The 17,676-nt window shown below is 43.8% G+C and overlaps 1 protein-coding gene and 1 pseudogene across 1 annotated transcript; both read left to right on the top strand.

Annotated features, from left to right (window-relative positions):
- Positions 1 to 5,622: 5,622 nt before the first annotated feature.
- LOC124704582 (zinc finger protein 4-like) lies at positions 5,623 to 6,201 on the top strand. Its single transcript, XM_047236856.1, has one exon. The coding sequence runs from the start codon at positions 5,623 to 5,625 to the stop codon at positions 6,199 to 6,201; it is 579 nt and encodes a 192-aa protein (XP_047092812.1).
- An 8,148-nt stretch (positions 6,202 to 14,349) lies between these two features.
- Positions 14,350 to 17,376, top strand: LOC124701472 (annotated as a pseudogene).
- Positions 17,377 to 17,676: the final 300 nt, after the last annotated feature.

A 17,676-nucleotide genomic window follows, 5' to 3' on the forward strand; every position in this document is an offset into this window, starting at 1 on the left:
TAAATCTAGCGAGTAGCGAGACAGCTCAAAGTAATGAGACTAGTTGAGAGAAATTGTAAATCTATACCTAATAATAAAAGCAAAAGAGACCCTGATTTTCACATCTAATTACAGACATTGCCACCCGTAAGTTAAAAACGGTTCGCTCGTTCGTCCGTGGCTGCTGGGCCTCGCTGTTTTCGTACCCGCACCTGATTCACCTAGCCCATAAATCGCCCTCCTTCCTTTGGAGCGAAGCGGCGGAGGTGGAGCGGCAAGCCATGCCGTGGTCGGGCTCCCAGCCCCGGCGACCTCGCTCGTCTCGCGACCCCCGTCCCAAGCGCCTTCTCCTCTCACCGCAGACCTACCTAACGAGGAGGACCACGAGGCGCCATCGTCCCAACATCAAGGAGGAGCAGCCACAACAGGCGGTGGACAACGCGCCTGGTCGCTGGCCAAGGTTAGGGGAGTCCAACCTCGCCGTACTCCATTTCTCTTGCCTCACTCCATGGGTCTGATCCCGCAGCTGACCTCCTCACGCCCTGGAGATCTTCCCGACGGGAAGGCTGTGCGCCAATCTCGCTGGAGGCCAGGACCTATGTGCTCCAGTGAAACCTGTTTGACTTCGGGCTATGATTCGGTGTCGCTCGTGCGTGGCTGGCAGAGCAACCTGGTCGCCACCTCCATCCAGATATGGTCTTTATGCAGTGAAAATTAGCGATTTTATGGAGCAGTGCGTTGTTCTTTTCCCTGAAGTTGAGTGTATGTAAAAATGACTATAACGAATAGTTTTGTTCTCTGAATTGTGTGTTTTTAGAGTAGCAATTTCAACAACAAAATATTGGAAGATGAGATGATAGAGAGAGAAAATGTCACTAATTTGTGGGAAAAATAGTCAACGCCAGAGAATAGAACAAGTAGAGAGAAGCTGCCGCCTAAGAAAAATTGACTACGATGCAACGCGAGGCCACACTTCACTTGCGCTGAAACGCGATGCCCAAATGGCTAAATGGATGCTTGCAACTCATGGAGACTTTGGGGACAGATGCGGTGGAGAAGTGGAGAAAAGAGATGCCGTGGAGAAGCTACTCGATCTGTAAAAGGAAAATGTCTATCAAAAATACAATTGTTGGAGTTCTGGGGTTGATACTTATTCTATTCTATCTTTCATAAATTTTTCATCTAAAAAACCAAAAAATATTTAACAATCACCCGTCTCATCGCGTTGCCTCCTCCTGGCGGCCAAGGGGGCGGAACCCTAGCCCACCGCCGCACCTCCTCCCTCGTCGCCCCTCGAGGCGCCGTCGGCCAAGCTCGCGAGACCGGTGAAAGGGGGGGGGGGGGGGGCTCTTGGCTCTCGAACCTCCGGCACGGAGATCGGTGGAGGAACACGCGCAGAGATCGTCCTTACCGGTGCGGGTGCTCGGTCGGCACCTCCCTGCTCGGATCGGATCCGGGCCGGAGCGGATGTGGGTCAGGGTGGTGGTCGGAGGGCGTTTGTTCCGGTGGGAGCCTGGGATCTGAGGCGGCGGCCTCGAGGGTTGAGGGCGGCGCCACCGACGGCAGGGGCGTCGGCCGGTGCTGTGGGCTGCTTCTCTTGGCTGCGCGGGCGGCAAGGGAGCGGAGGCAATCTAGTAGAGTTGGGGACAACAAGGACACTTTCTCAGTTTTCACAGAGTTGCTTGATGAGAATAGCAAGAAACACCATATACATTGTGTTCGATATTGAACCGGGTCATTCTTGTGGGGGAAAGAACATACTTGCTGAAAAATTCTTCGCTTGGAGTCCCAGCGAATTAGTAGACATGTAGGTTATAGCCATTCCGAGCCCGGCATGACTGGCTCGTTGATGTATCAACCGGGCTCTGAACGTTGAACTTTTGTATCTTTTCATATCTCGTTCTATCGTTTTCTTGACATTGAGTACATTGTCTTAGGAGATACTTTATGAAACTATAACTGGTGTAATTGACCATGTAATTGCTCAAATATATATTAAGTTGTGATTTTTTTTAATATTCTAAATTTAAGTTGCAACATTGGAGAAAATATTTTTGACCTTGAACTTCAGCATATACCTAAGCAAATTAAGTGAAACTCCCACTCCCCAGTCCCCTACACAAAATAATTTGGACCACTTAATACAATATAGTTTTATGTATGTTCATATCCAGAATGACGTAAATATCTAAATATTATGATGGGGTGTTTTATAAGGTATGGGTCCTATGAGTATCTTAAGCATTAGTGTAAAAATATATAGAGAGCTGTGAGATGTCAACAGGTGGTTTCCTTCGTATATCATCCTTTCACCCTCAATAACTAGTTATGTCAGTTTCCAGATCGGTACTTCTTTCAACACATCTTAATTTTCATGTTTATAGGGGTTTCGTTGCTAGCAATGTGTATATGCGTGCTTCATACTTCACAATTTGTAACATGTATGAGAATATAGAATCGAAACTTCATTGGTGGTAGTATTTTCCTTTTGATACTTTCCAACAAAAAAACTAGTACATCACTGTCAGAAAATAAGATTCTGAACATAGCTACATACATACTCACCTTTTAAAACTTGGCAGAAGACATATTTGTAAGTATTGTAAAATTCTGAAAATAATCACACACATGAGCTGTAAGCATTTAATATTCTGAACTTAATTTGCTTCGAGAGATTATTTTGTACTGGAGAGGTTTGAAAGTTACTTGCAGTTTATTTGACCAGCACGTATGATCTGTATTGAACATATATAGGACGATTTGAAGGTATACGTCTATCCTTACAAATAATCACACATGAGCTGTAAGTACTGAACATAGGAGAATTTAAAACCTGCAAATTTCTAAATGTAGTTTGCAACATTTGATCACACGCACACAGCCGTGGTCAGCACCTTGAAATGGTCCTTCGTTACAATGAACTGTGGCTTATCTGTAGGTCTGAGGTGAGCTGGCGGGGCTTACATCGGAGCGGGCAGGTGACAATTGGGACCGTTTCCGTAAGTTGGATGATAACGCAGAGGGAACATGCATGAGCACAAGCTGTGAGCAGTTCCCTTCTCGGTTTTGTCTAACGCTGCATTGAACTTCTCGTCCTAGCAAAGAAAGATACCGCGTTTGTTTCAGAGTTCAACTGGGAAAATGCATTTCCCACCTGGGTTCACGTGCACCCAGGTTCAACTGGGATTTTTCCATTTCACTCGCTCTTTTGAAGTACGGACCCCAGAGCAGGCACACAAGGGAATGCTGATAATTAGACATGGAAGGCATTGACAGTGACGAGTATATTCTTGGCCACAACTTCACTACCATCAGTTAAGGAGCGAGTGAGTGAGAGACTGACTGACTGACTCAGCTATACTGTCATGCATCTCGTATGATCACAATCATGCATGACATTTTAGCAGATTACGTCGTGCAAATGTAAAGTTAAAGAACTAAACTATTCACCAATTCCATTTACATCTCAATCTACAGATACTGACCGCGAAAAGGACGTTCCTGGTTTACAGGTGCATGCATCAACGAAGAACTCGAGATCGACTTTACAGTCACACATTCATATAAAAAAGTTCCCAATTGGAAGCGATTCCCGAAGAATCCAAACGGATGGAAACAAAATTAGGAGGAAAAATACTAATTCAAACAAGAAACGTCGCAGGTAAATTTATTGGCACATTGGACTTCAGACAGTGCGAGCTGTCTGAAACCTGTATCCGTCTGCCCATACATGCTCGCCAATCTAAGATTACATTATTTAGAAAAGCAAGAGTATTATATATTTCAGATATAGTTTAGTAAGTTTTATCGACCTGGACAGGGCCAGTTCAACGCTATGACAGCAACTTGAGAAGCGGTAGCAGCTGCACCCAGCTGAACATAAGTAGACCAGGCCGCATAACTCGAATTGATTGGGTGTTTCTGAATTCTCAAAAAGAGGGCCATACACCAGCAATATATTTTGCCCGTACCAGTAAAAAAGTAGAGACAATTTGACGAAACCACAACTATTGGGGTTAGAGTTTCACAACATTTGTCGAAAAGAATTTTTCCGAGAAAATTAGAACTTTTGGTGTAAATTGTTTCACATAATCCAAACTATACGATTTAGTCCGTGCGACAGCGTTTCTGATACACGTGTCAAAGGACACGGGTTTCTCTCGGTTTTTCTTGTAGATCAGACTGAACTTGAACCGAAGTGTTTGGAAATTATCACATTTTTTAAACTTTTGGCTGAAATTTAGCTTAAAAATTCAAAAAAAAACTGAAATTTTGAAAAAAAAATCAGCAATTCAAACTTTATTTAGTGATTAAACTAGAAAACAGTGAGCTCATTTGGCATAACAAACAGTGAGCTCATTTGGCATAACAGTCTTAAAGTTTTGGCAACTTTTGTAACTTTCGGTTAAATTTGTTAAAATCTCAAACTATTTTAAAAATTGGTAATTCAAATTACATGTAGTGAGGGTAATGTTTTGTCGTAACACCGATTTGAATCTATTAGTTTTGTAACTTTTGGCCAATATTCAATCAAAATTTAGAAGTTGACAATTAAATCTTGAAAATTTAAAGTAAAGTTCACGGATGGAATGAACCAATCTTAATTATCCTACTTTATTTAGTTTCAATTCTTGAACTAATTTTGGTCGAAAGTAAAAAAAAAACTTCAAACCGTTTGGTTTAGTCTGGTCCGGTCTACAGGAAAAGACCGAGAGGAATCAGCCACCTTTGCTACATGGACCTGATTAGTGGGACCTGGTTGTCGAAGAAGTTGTCAAGTGCCCTGAGTTGCATCATTTGGGTTCGTTGAAACAAGTTATCTTTAAAGTTCTGAGTTCCTCAGAAAACAAATCCAGGTTGTGGTTTTTTGATACCCTAACTTCAATAGTTGTGGTTTTTTGAAATTTGCAGAAGAAAGTAAGCACATCAAGTGAGATTTTACCAATACTCTTGCAATACTAAGAAAAGGAAATTTCGGTCCTCCGTTTCATCATAAGTCGACAAATGTGGAGTGGGTAAGGGGTAACAGTAAGTCAAGGTATTTTGGCTCTAAAAAGATCAAAGTTGAGAGCTTGGAGCTTCTAGGCCCTGCGTACTTTGCCAAAATCGGAAGGTGCAGCAACAGTCTGAAGTCTGAACACATTTTCTTCCTAGCACACACTTAGGTGCAGCGACAGTACTACAGTCGGCACACACTTGAAGCACACTCATGCAAACAGTCCAAACAACAAAACGATCGAAGTAACAATCTATCAGTGACGAAGTATAATATTTTTCACAAGAGGATACTTGGGTGTGAAGCAGCTCCATCCATTCATACTGCACACCATATACGGAGTACACAACTAGCTAGGGCAGAGTCATGGATAGATAGCGAGGGCAGCTGCTAGGCACCAGGGCCGGCCGGCCGTGCACAATCTTTTATTCAGAAATCGCAGAGATAATATCAATAGAAATGCTGGCTGCCAATCTCAGTCTCTGTCCCTGTCCCCCCAAGCTCTGAATATACTACCTCGTTGTTGCACACACACATTCTTCCCCATCTCCTGAATCCTGACCACCCCAACGTCAAACCCTTCGAATTCAGCATCGTACGCAGAGCTAGATACCGGCGGGTCATCGAGGTAGATCGTAGCTAGCGACATGGAGAAGGACAGCACGGCGGCCCAGAGCGACGAGACAGTGAGATCGCCCGAGCCAGCGGCGGCCGAGGCAGCAGTGATTGCGCCGCCGGCCGCGACCCGGCCGTACTACGAGTGCGTGTTCTGCAAGCGCGGGTTCACCACGGCGCAGGCGCTGGGCGGGCACATGAACATCCACCGCCGCGACCGGGACCGCGTCAAGCCGGCCCCCGCCCGCCGCCTGGACGCGCCAGCCACCAAGTGGTATGGGCACTCGGCGTCCTATCCGCCACCGCAGCTGGCAGCATCGCCAACGAGCAGCGGCAGCTTCGCCATGTTGTACTACACGAGCGGCGCCGGCGCTGCGGCCGGAGTGGACGCGGATCTGGCCCTGAGCCCTGGTACCCCTAGCCCGAGGGAGCTGAGCCTGTTCGGTTCCAAAGACGACCATGATCGTGACTTGCAGCTGGGCCTTGGGTTCCACGGGAGCGGGTGGCGCGCGCCGGAAGGGATGCCAGAGCGGCGGCAGGACGGCGAGCCGGCGGAGAGGATGCAGCTGCTGGACCTGGAGCTCAGGCTCGGGCCTCGTCCCAGGCACTGATCAGTGATCACTCGCGCGTACGTACGGTGGTGCAACTTGATCTCTCATGCATGTATACACATGATTTATGGATGTATACATGCATGCACACTGGTGCTTAATTTGTGTTTTGAATCTTGGGTATTCCATTGCTTCTTATATTTTGCTTATACTATATACACTGCATGCCTTTTTAAACGACTTTCTGCTTGTGTGGTACACAGTTACGGATAGACCTCTGTTTGATAGTGTTCGTCAGCAATTTAGCACAAATATTTTGATGTTCATTCTATTGCAGACACTCTTTGTTGAGGGTGCTAGCTAGTACTATTTGTATTTCTGCTCTCTGCTGTTTAGCATCACTATATATTGCAATTATCATCTTCTGGTGCTTGTTCATGAATGTTTATATGTACATTTCGCCGTAGCAGCGATAGCAGATACTTCATGCATATCTTGGATATGTACATACTTAGCTCTTTCGAGTTGATTCGAATAAGTAAAGAACATATGAATATGAAGAGGTTAATTAGGGCTGCATTGTTGCCTGTTTGAATACTAATGGAGTATGATTACATATTAATAGGAAAAGGATTAGCAATATTTTCAAAAAGTTTGTGTCAAAAAAATCCTAGCTTAATAATACTGCAAATCAATTGTTTCTGAAGAATCGCATGGACCAATCCTACAATCAAACAACCACATATAAAAGCTTTCTAATGATTATAACCTTGAAGGATAATATCTGATCCAATGAAGACAAAGGCAGGAAGCTATCCTAGCTCCATGCACGGAACTTGATTAAATAAACGTAGTTTTCATCTTACACGATAATTTCACCATTTGCGGGATCATTTGAAACATATAGGAGGTAAATAGCTGACAGTTTAATTTATGGAGCCTCTTTATATAGATATTGGGAATACACGATTTGCACACATATGCATGTGATGTGAGGAATATGTAGTTGTATTCAATGTGTAGTTTCTCCCTTGTAAATGAATTTTGTATTTAATTCCAATATGGCAATACGGAATATGTATATTTCAGGGTCCTCCCCAAGCCACTACAGGTGAGGTGTGCGTCAAGGTGATCCGTCGTCACCACTTTTCTACGTTAACAGCACAATTTATTTGATCTGATGCAAATTCTATAGTTCCATTTGCCCATCCCACAACGGACTGAAACACTTTCATATAATTTAATATGCTGATGACACCAATTGCATTGCTCCCAGCCCACCAAGAGAAACTTTTGGCAACAAAAAATAACTTGAACCTAGACTCTGAAACAAACTCAACTGGTCGGTGTCTTGCTCATGCACCACATGTCCAAACTGACCAATTAACTATGTCTCTCACTCCTACGTAAAGTTCTGAGATACAACCATATCTCCTTAAGCTTGTTGTGTTTATTTCGATTCCACGAATTTCAATCATTTCTCTCATCTCGAAATATTTTTTCATGGCAATATACTTGGTCAGGATGTCAGATAGTCTGTCCTTCATGCACACATATTGCACCTAAATTTTACCCTGTTTCACATAGTCTCGTGGCTAGCGGAAATCAAGTATGAGTGTGTTTTCTCTGTTCTTGATGGACTTGATTTTTGCACTGGTTGCTTATCTTTATCTCAAACATCTGCACCTCCTTCCAAAATATATACTAGCAAGACTCGCGCGGTGTGACAGCATGTTTATACTGACATATTTGCACTTCTGAATGTTTATAGTAATAAAAAAATAACATGCTGGAGTTGTATGAGATCATATTTGGGTAAAATTTCATAAAGTTAATTATATCTCAGCAATGCTTTAAGGTAAATGTGTGCCTATGAGACAACCTCCCTCCCAAGGCATGTAAGGTCAACACATATAATTTACGTGTGTGATAATAATAATACATATTGCACAAATTATGATAGAAATACTAATAAATGGGGAAAACAAATTTCCTTAAATTACATACTCCCCTTGTCTTGGTTTAACAGACACACACGTAGTTTAAGACAAACTTTGACCATTGATTTGGTCAACAAAATATAAATTTTATGTCTACAAAATCTATATCATTACATTCAGATGCAAAAAAAAAGCTTCGAATGATATATTTTTTATGTCATATATTTTATATTTTATTGACCAAAATAATGGTCAAAGCAATTTCTTAAACTACGTGCGCAACTGTTAAACTGGGATGGAGGGAGTAAGTGTTACTCAATGCCCCAAAGAGAAAATTTTGTAAACCCTCGAGATCAAAAAAAAATAGCAATGTAATTTGATAAGGATAATTCCTAGAAAATGACGATATAATATGATTGCTTCTTGAAATAATCTAAAGTTGTATTTTTTGCATTATGGCTATAAGTTTTGCAACTTCCCACTAATTTGGTGCTTACCAATGCAAATCAACATATAACTAACACATGATTCCATTTTGTACATACAAATAAGACATAAAAATAGAACAATTATGTTTAATTGTTAGAAACATATATTTTTAAAAATCCTTCGTCCGTCATTTAAGCTAGAAAATAGTACTTAGAGTAAAGCTTTTGAATTGTGGAGGAAAATATGATGTTTTTTATTAGAGAGGAAAAAATATGTTGTCTAAATGCTTTTGATACAATTCATCCAAGTCATATAGTTAAATCTGCAAAAAAAAAATTATGACGTAGTTGGCATGTATCTTCCATGGGCAATCTCAGTTATTTCATTATCGCTCTTGATCCACATCCAATGCCATTGGATCGATCGCCCGATTTCGGCCATCTCGGATGCACATGACATCGTTGGTCACCAAATCGACCTTACCTCCGGCTTGTTTTATCCTCGTAACGTCATCATATCACTCCCATGGCTAACCCTAGATGTAATTTGGGCCGTACCCCACGATGCAAGAGTACGCGTTGTCATCCCAAGCGGGCCCGCTTGGGATGGTGTAGTCTAAGCGAGTTCTAATATTGGAGTAAAACATTTGTATTAATCTTTTTTACTTTTATTGATATATAATTCATTATTTCCTACCAACCGTTTAAACTGTAAAACCTTATTAACCATGCAATCTGGGCCACAAATATTATGATATACAAGTTGTTGTAGAGTTACAATATTGTTTCGTGCAAGAATTGAAATATGTATTTTCTCACGAATATTGTGTTAGCATTTTAAATTTAGTTTGAAATGTGAAGAATTCTTTCATTACATTGAATTTATCCAAAACCTAAGGAAAGTAAAAAAATAATACGCCTCCTAAAATTATTTCATGTTGTAAATTATATCAAGTTTAGGTTTTTTCATATACATTGCTCTTTAAAATGTAGATGTATTGGTAGTGTTTTAGAATGTCTGTGCGTTATGAGTATCATGTAAGAAATATTTTTGGAATATATGATTTTCAAATTTGGGTGTAAGAATTGTAAGTAACTAAGAAAATCCTAGAATGTACGAGACATCAACAAGTGGGTTGCCCTTGATTGTATTGTATATATGTAGTTGCCGCTCCTGCTCATCAGTGCCACTTGTTTGTTGGTTCTCCTTGCATACATCTCGCCTTTCATGTTAATAACGTTTAGTGGTATCCATGCCCCTGAGCTCTTCATGTTGGATCAATCCTCTCAAGTATGGATTTCAAGAACTGCATTTCACGATGGCAATCAACCTTTGTCAAATTTGCAGAGTTAAGCTACAACTAGATAACTTGTTTGACATGGGATCTAAGTTGTGGAGGGGTCAGCGATGGGTCAAATGCAACGCGACAATGATAAATAAAATTCGTACAGTTGGCAATATTATGAGTGTGGAAACAAATACTATGGCTTCATAAGAAATTAATCCCCCCCCCCCCCCCACACACCCCACCACCACCACCACCACCCCCAGGTTGGACGACAATTAAATTTCTCTTGACCAACGGTCCAATAAATTGTTAGCGAAACTCGTAAGAAAGGAGAAGAAAATAATCTTTCGAACACAACTTGATACATGTGGATTTAGGGATGCCAATGAGTACCAATGACCCGCGTAACCGCCGAGTAAAAATCCATTAGGAGTATGAGTATGAGACAAAAAACTTACCCATAGATATGTAAATAGGAAAATATTATATCCATTGAGTAGAGCGGGTACGGATATAGGATTGTAGAACCCATACCCATGTACCCATCCAAAACTTGACAAACTAGGCCGAACCTCATGTTTCCGCGTCTTCAAATTCGCTGGTAGGTTAGTGAGTATTAGACCCCGATTTACGATCGCTTCACCTCTATCATCTTTACGTGATCACATCCAAATACGTTGTTTATAATATGCTCTTGTTCATAATATGTATTGATGTTTATAATGCTATTTTCATAAATTATGTTCCCGTGTTCTTATTTACGAATATTTTTTGTCAATTTGATGTGTCGTAAGCGCGGGTATATTTACCCGCGGGTACCCATTTACCCTGACGATGGGTGTGAAAAAAATTGTACCTGTATGGATATGAATGATGGGTAAGATAGAGCCCGATGAGTACGGGTATGTGATGGTGATGACGCGTGAAGCACACGTCCGTTGGGAACCCCAAGAGGAAGATGTGATGCGTACAGCAGCAAGTTTTCCCTTAGTAAGAAACCAAGGTTATCGAACCAGTAGGAGATGAAGGCCACGTGAAGGTTGTTGGTGAAGGAGTGTAGTGCGGCGCAACACCAATGATTCCGGTGCCAACGTGGAACTCCGCACAACACAATCAAAATACTTTGCCCCAACTTAACGGTGAGGTTGTCAATCTCATCGGCTTGTCTGTAAACAAAGGATTAAACGTATGGTATGGAGAATGATGTTTGCTTGCAAAGAACAACAGAGAACAATGATTGCGGTAGGTTGTATTTCAGATGTAAAAGAATGGACCGGAGTCCACGACTCACTAGTGGTGTCTCTCCAATAAGATAAATAACATGTTGGGTGAACAAATTACGATTGGGCAATTGACAATAGAGAGGGCATACCAATGCACATACATATCATGATGACTACTATGAGATTTACTTAGGGCATTACGACAAAGAACATAGACCGCTATCCAGCATGCATCTATGCCTAAAAAGTGCACCTTCGGGTTAGCATCCGCACCCCTTCCAGTATTAAGTTGCAAACAACAGACAATTGCATTAAGTACTGTGCGTAATGTAAACAATACAAATATCTTTAGACAAAGCATTGATGTTTTATCCCTAGTGGCAATAGCACATCCACAACCTTAGGGGTTCTTTGTCACTCCCTCAGATTCAATGGAGACATGAACCCACTATCGAGCATAAATACTCCCTCTTGGAGTTACAAGTATCAACTTGGCTAGAGCCTCTACTAGCAACGGAGAGCATGCAAGATCATAAACAACACATATATGATAGATCGATAATCAATTTGACATAGTATTTCATATTCATCGGATCCCAACAAACACAACATGTAGCATTACAAATAGATGATATTGATCATGATAGGCAGCTCACAAGATCTAAACATGATGGCACAATAGGAGAAGACAACCATGTAGCTACTGCTATGGACCCATAGTCCAAGGATGAACTACTCACGCATCGATCCGGAGGCGGGCATGGTGATGTAGAGCCCTCCGTGATGATTCCCCTCTCCGCAGGGTGCCGGAGGCGATCTTCGAACCCCCGAGATGGGGTTGACGGCGGCGGCGGCTCAGTAACTTTTCTCGTATCGTGGCTCTCGGTACTAGGGTTTTCGCGACGGAAGGATTATATAGGCGAAGGGGCAGAGTCGGGGGACGCCCGAGGGGCCCACCACATAGGGGGCGCGGCCAGTGGCCGCCTCGTGGTCCCTCTTCGTCTCCTCTTCGGTGTTATGGAAGGCTCCGTGAAAAATAAGACCGTGGGTTTTGTTTCGTCCAATTCCGAGAATATTTCCTGTGTAGGATTTCTGAAACCAAAAACAGCAGAAAACAGGAACTGGCGCTTCGGCATCTTGTTAATAGGTTAGTGCCGGAAAATGCATCAAAACGATATAAAGTGTATATAAAACATGTGAGTATTGTCATAAAACTAGCATAGAACATAAAAAATTATAGATACGTTTGAGACATATCAGATGGCTCCATCCATACCTATACCCATGCGGGTGCCATCCCTAGATTTCATGTTGTAAATTATATCGAGCTTAGATTTTTTCATATACATTCTTGTTTAAAATGTAGATGTATTGGTAGTGTTTTAGAATGTCTGTGCGTTATGAGTATCATGTAAGAAATATTTTTGAAATATATGAATTTCGAATTTGGGTGTAAGAATTGTAAGTAACTAACAAAGTTCTAGAATGTACGAGAGACATCAACAAGTGGGTTGCCCTTGATTGTATACGTGTAATTGCCGCTCTACTCATCGGTACCACTTGTTTGTATGGATGGCTCCACCCATACCCATACCCTACGGGTGCCATTTCTAGGTGGATTTTATTTGGTTCCCTTCCGGATCATTATTACAAGCTTCACTTTGTTATAGCATGATAAACATCAACTATGTATTAATTCAACAATTTTTTCAGCGTGGAAAGTTTATATTTTAAACAATAGTTCTATCCGTACAATATCTCTCGTCATTGCTTAATTAGTGACACATCAGCTTTTTTATGCATGGATTGCATTGCATGAGAGCAAGTACAATAAATCCTACTCAGTTAACTATAAGGATTAAAATAGTATATTATTTCTTAGTTGGAGGAGCGAGAGGAGGAGAGAGAAGTAGAGTGGACTCCTAGGCACTTTGTGAGAGTGAAAGGTGGGCCATACATTAATAAAATACTACATTTTTATAACTCACTATTGTATATGTTATTTCCAAATTAACTACAGATAATATGACACTTCGAGCATAGGCAGTGGCTGGCCTCCGAGTTTCAAGGGCGGATGGTTGGAGGGGAGAACGGACCGGCTTCCCAAGACAACAAGGAGCTCCTCGTTCCCTCTGCTCGCCCCCACGCGCGGGGGACGGAAGCCGCAGGTCGTCAAGTGACGGCACGGCAGCAACCCTAGCTGACGCCGCCAACAAAGGCAGACGCAGCGAGCAGGAGCTCGGACGCGAGAGGGAGCCACCGCACCACGCCACCAGAAAATTCGCTTCTTTCTTCCCACGAGCTGCTGCTCCCCCCACACACACACCAAAATTCCCCACACATCCACCGTCCGCCCCGCCGTCCACATCACCCCGCCCGCGCCCCCGCCGCGGCCGCCATGCGCATCCGCCGCTACGCCGCGCGCCTCCTCGCGTCCTCGGCCGCCGCCTCGCCCCCGCCGCCGCCCGGCGCGGCCGCGGCGGCGCCCTGGCTCCACGCCGCCGCCGACGACTGCGCCTTCTGCGACCTCACGCGCGGCTCCGACCCGCAGGTACCCCCCCTGTCTGTCCCCTCCTACACCTCTCACCCGCATTACTCCGCCCCGTCGCTCTGGCCTCTTGAGGAAAGTTGCGATTTTTTGCCTCAGCTGGAACGGGTTCTTATATATTGCACCTTCTTGTTTCCGGGCGGAATCGCAGGTTGCTCCCGACGGGATTAAGCACAAGGGCCACACACGCATTGCTAGTCCGGAGCCGGAAGCCGAGAGCGACAGCGACGACCTAGCTCAGCCGCCGCCTGCCCCACAAGGTGTGTGTGTGTGCCCACCCTAGGGAGGGATCACTTCACTAGTTCAATATGTAGCTTGCTTCTGTTCTCTCAAAAACAAATGCATGACTCGTTAATGTGCAAAATATTATTCCTTTTGATGTTTCAGAATGGACTCCAGCTCAACGATGCGAGATAGACCATGAGCACTCTGCCAGGGAAGATGCCGCGGGGCTGGAAGCTACAGGGGGAGCTGCCGCGAGCCCTGAATCGCAGACTGCTCCTGAGGGGATTAAGCACAAGGGCCACATTGCCGGTCCGGAGCCGCAAGGCGAGCTCAAGAGCGCCGACCACGCCGGCCTGCCTCCACAGCCTTATGCGCCGAAAGGTGCGTGCTACCCAGCCACTTGAAGGATCGCTCCAGTAGTGCAATGCCTAACTTGCTTTTGTTCTCGCAGAAAAAAATGCACATATATGCCTTGCTAATGTGCAAAATATAGTTGCTCTAAAAAAGGTTGCTCTAAAATGTGCAAAATATTTCTTCTTTTGATGTTTCAGAATCGATTCAAGCTCAACGATGCGAGATGGATTATGAGCAGTCTGCGAGTGGAGATGCCGCGGCATTGGAAGTTACTGGGAGAGCTGCTGCGGAGCCAGAATATATGGAGGAGACTACTCTTGCCAGTGAACTTGTTACTGAGCCGGCGGTCAAGCGAGGAGCTTTTGTTGCTGATGTAGCTACTGGTGAGCAGGAAGCTGGAGGGACAACTCCTCTTGTTAATGTCTCTGTCGCCGATCCGGAGGCTACCGGGGAAGTTTCTCTTGTGAGTGGATCGATCGCTGGGCCAGAAGTTGCAATGGGAGTTCCTTCTGCTGGTGAGGCTGCTGCTGAACGAGAAGTTCCGGAGGGAGTTTCTCTTGCGAGTGGGTCGATCGCCGTGCCGGAATTTATAATGGGAGCTTCTCTTGCTGGTAAAGCTGTTGCTCAACGAGAAGTTTCGGAGGAAGTTATAAGGGGAGCTGCTTTTGCTGATGAAGCTGTTGCCGAGCGAGAAGTTTACGAGGGAGTTTCTCTTGAGAGTGGGTCGGTCGCTGAACCACAGATTATAGGGGGAGCTTCTCTTGCCGATCGAGAAATTTCAGGGGGAGTTTCTCTTCCGAGTGAAGCTACAACTGAGGCAGCCACTGTAGTCACTGCATTGGGAGTTACAGCTGGAGTCCCCCTCGACACCGAAGGCATTGCAGAACCAGATTGTAAAACAGGAGCCTCTCCTGTTGATGAATCTGCTGCTGAAATTGATAAAATGGAAGCCTCTTCTTCTGTCAATGAAGCTGCTGCTGAAATGGATAAAATGGAAGCTTCTTCTGTCAATGAATCTGCTGCTGAAATGGATAAAATGGAAGCTTCTTCTGTCAATGAATCTGCTGCTGAAATGGGTGTTACACGTCCAGGTTCCTTCGTTATTGAAGCAGCAACTGATCCAGGACTTCCAGAAAGAGTTTCTCTTCCCAATGAAGCTGCTACTGAGCGAGAAGTTTCGGAAGGAGTTTCACCTGCGAGTGAAGCTGCAGCTGAGCCAGCAGATGTAGTCACTGTGTTGAAAGTTACAACTGGAACTCCTCTCCATGGCGAAGGCGTTGCAGACACAGATATGGGGGCTTCTTCTGTCAGTGAATCTGCTGCTGAAATGGATTTTACACTGTTAGGTTCCCTTGTTACTGAAGCTGCAACTCATCCAGGACTTCCAGAACTAGATCCTCTTGCCAATGAAAATGCTACTGATCGAGTACTTACAGCAGGAGTTATACTTGTGACGGAAACTGCAACTGAGTCACCAGATGTAGTCACCGCGTCAGGAGTTACAACTGGATCTCCCATCGACAACCAAGGCATTCCGGAGCCAGATATTAAAATGGAAGCCTGTCTTGTCAATGAATCATCTGCTGAAATGGATGTTATACGGTTAGATTCCCATGTTATTGAAGCTGCAGCTGATCCAGGACACTCAGAAAGAGACTCTCTTGCTAATAAAACTACCACTGAGCGGGAAGTTTCAGAGGGAGTATCACTTGTGACTGAAGCTGCAACTGAGCCAGCAGATGTAGTCACTGCATTGGAAGTTACAACTGGAGCTCCCCTTGACAATGCAGGCGCTGCAGTACCAGAAACTAAAATGGAAGCTTCTCTTGTGAATGAATCTGCTACTCAAATGGACTGTGTACGATTAGGTTCCCCTACTATTGAAGGCACAACTCATCCAAGACTTGCAGAAAGAGTTTCTCTTGTGAGCCAAGTTGTCACTGAGACAGGAATCGCAGGAGCTGCTAACCTCGACACTGAAGTTTTTGTGGAACCAGAAGCTACAGGTGGACCTTCTCTTGTAAATGAATGTACTGAACTGGAAATTGCGGAGGGGGTTTCTATTGCTAAGGAAGCTGCTGCAGAACCAGAAGTTACTGGCGAGGCTTATGTTTGCAGTGAAGATGCCGACACTGCTTTAAATAAGACACAGCCTCTTGACTGTGATTTGGATTGTGCCACTGTGCAGGTTGAAAATGTAGGAGTGTCTGTTCGCGACAAAGTGCAGCCCTCTAGAGACGATGCAGCAGACGAGGTTGTTTCCGTAAGTTCCATGAGCACTGGTCCTGACAAGAGTCCAACTGCTGATGAAGTAACACCACACGATGACACACCCAGTATTTCATGTGTATCAGGTATAGTAGCTAGAAGCGTTGGTAAATCAGGGAGGACTGATATCATATGTTATGCTAGGCGCAGCGGTAAAAGAAAGCTGGATATGGCAGAGATGAAGACAGATCAGATTGAAATGGGTGATGGTGACATTTGTGATCAATGTGAGGAAAAGGCAACGTTGGACAGAACTGCTCCTTGCGAGAGTGCGATGTCAACTGCTGGATCTGTAGAAATTAAACTTGCTGACATAAAGAGAGACCCTGCAGACAATTCAGCTTCAAGCAGGTGTAAAAGGAGGAAAGGACGATATGAATGTGACATTGATTACTGCCGCATGACATTCAAGAAAAAGCCGAACTTTCTGTCCACAAGAAGAACTTTTGCACGGTCAAGTCATGTGGCAAACATTTCAGATGCCACAAGTATCTGAGACGCCACCAGAGCAGTCACAACGAAGATACACCTTACAAGTGCCCGTGGGAGGATTGCAGTATGGCTTTCAAGTGGACATGTTCTCTGGCTGATCATTTCCAGGTTCATACAGGGGAAAAGCCCTATAGATGCAGGTCACCTGGGTGTAGCAAGATATATAACTATGTTTCTGACTTCATCCGGCATAAGAAGAGGTGCAAACCTCAGAGGTAAAAGCTTATTCAGTATTGCAGAGTTAGGATAGGGGTAAAGCTCGTGCTTGCTATTGTAGATGGCTTCATTATTTTTGGAAGCTCCTTGGCCCAATTGTTCCGAGTTCTGACAACTTATAGCGGGGTTGTTGCTTCTTTATTGAAGAAAAAATGTTACAATCTTTAGTTTAGAAGCTTCTACTGTGCTTTTCTTGAACATCGCTGTACATTTCCAAATGCTGGTTGATAAGATCTGCAGTGTTTGTTGACAGTGGTGATGTTTGTTCTTCACAGCGAGTGATATATCAACTCCGGGATTTGTAAACAAGAAGGTAGTTGAAGATAACCGGCTTGTTTTGCTTAGTTTCTCACTTACACTGCCATCTGAGTTATATTCCTGAATGTTTGTTTGGTAAGCCGTGAAGTTGTTCAATCATTAACTTCTGTAATGCTTGAACTTCCATGAAAAGATTTGAAAATCAATTCTGTGCCCCTCTATTTTTAGGTTCTTCTCTGCATTTCTAGAACAGAAACTCCATAATCAGAAAGCAATGGAAGGTACCTCGCTAGT

This window comes from Lolium rigidum, chromosome 3 (genome assembly GCF_022539505.1).
Source record: "Lolium rigidum isolate FL_2022 chromosome 3, APGP_CSIRO_Lrig_0.1, whole genome shotgun sequence".
Lineage (NCBI taxonomy): Eukaryota > Viridiplantae > Streptophyta > Magnoliopsida > Poales > Poaceae > Lolium > Lolium rigidum.

What these genes read in the sequence shown, in the direction of transcription:
- LOC124704582 (XM_047236856.1), top strand. Translation starts at nt 5,623, where the DNA reads ATGGAGAAGGACAGCACGGCGGCCCAGAGCGACGAGACAGTGAGATCG.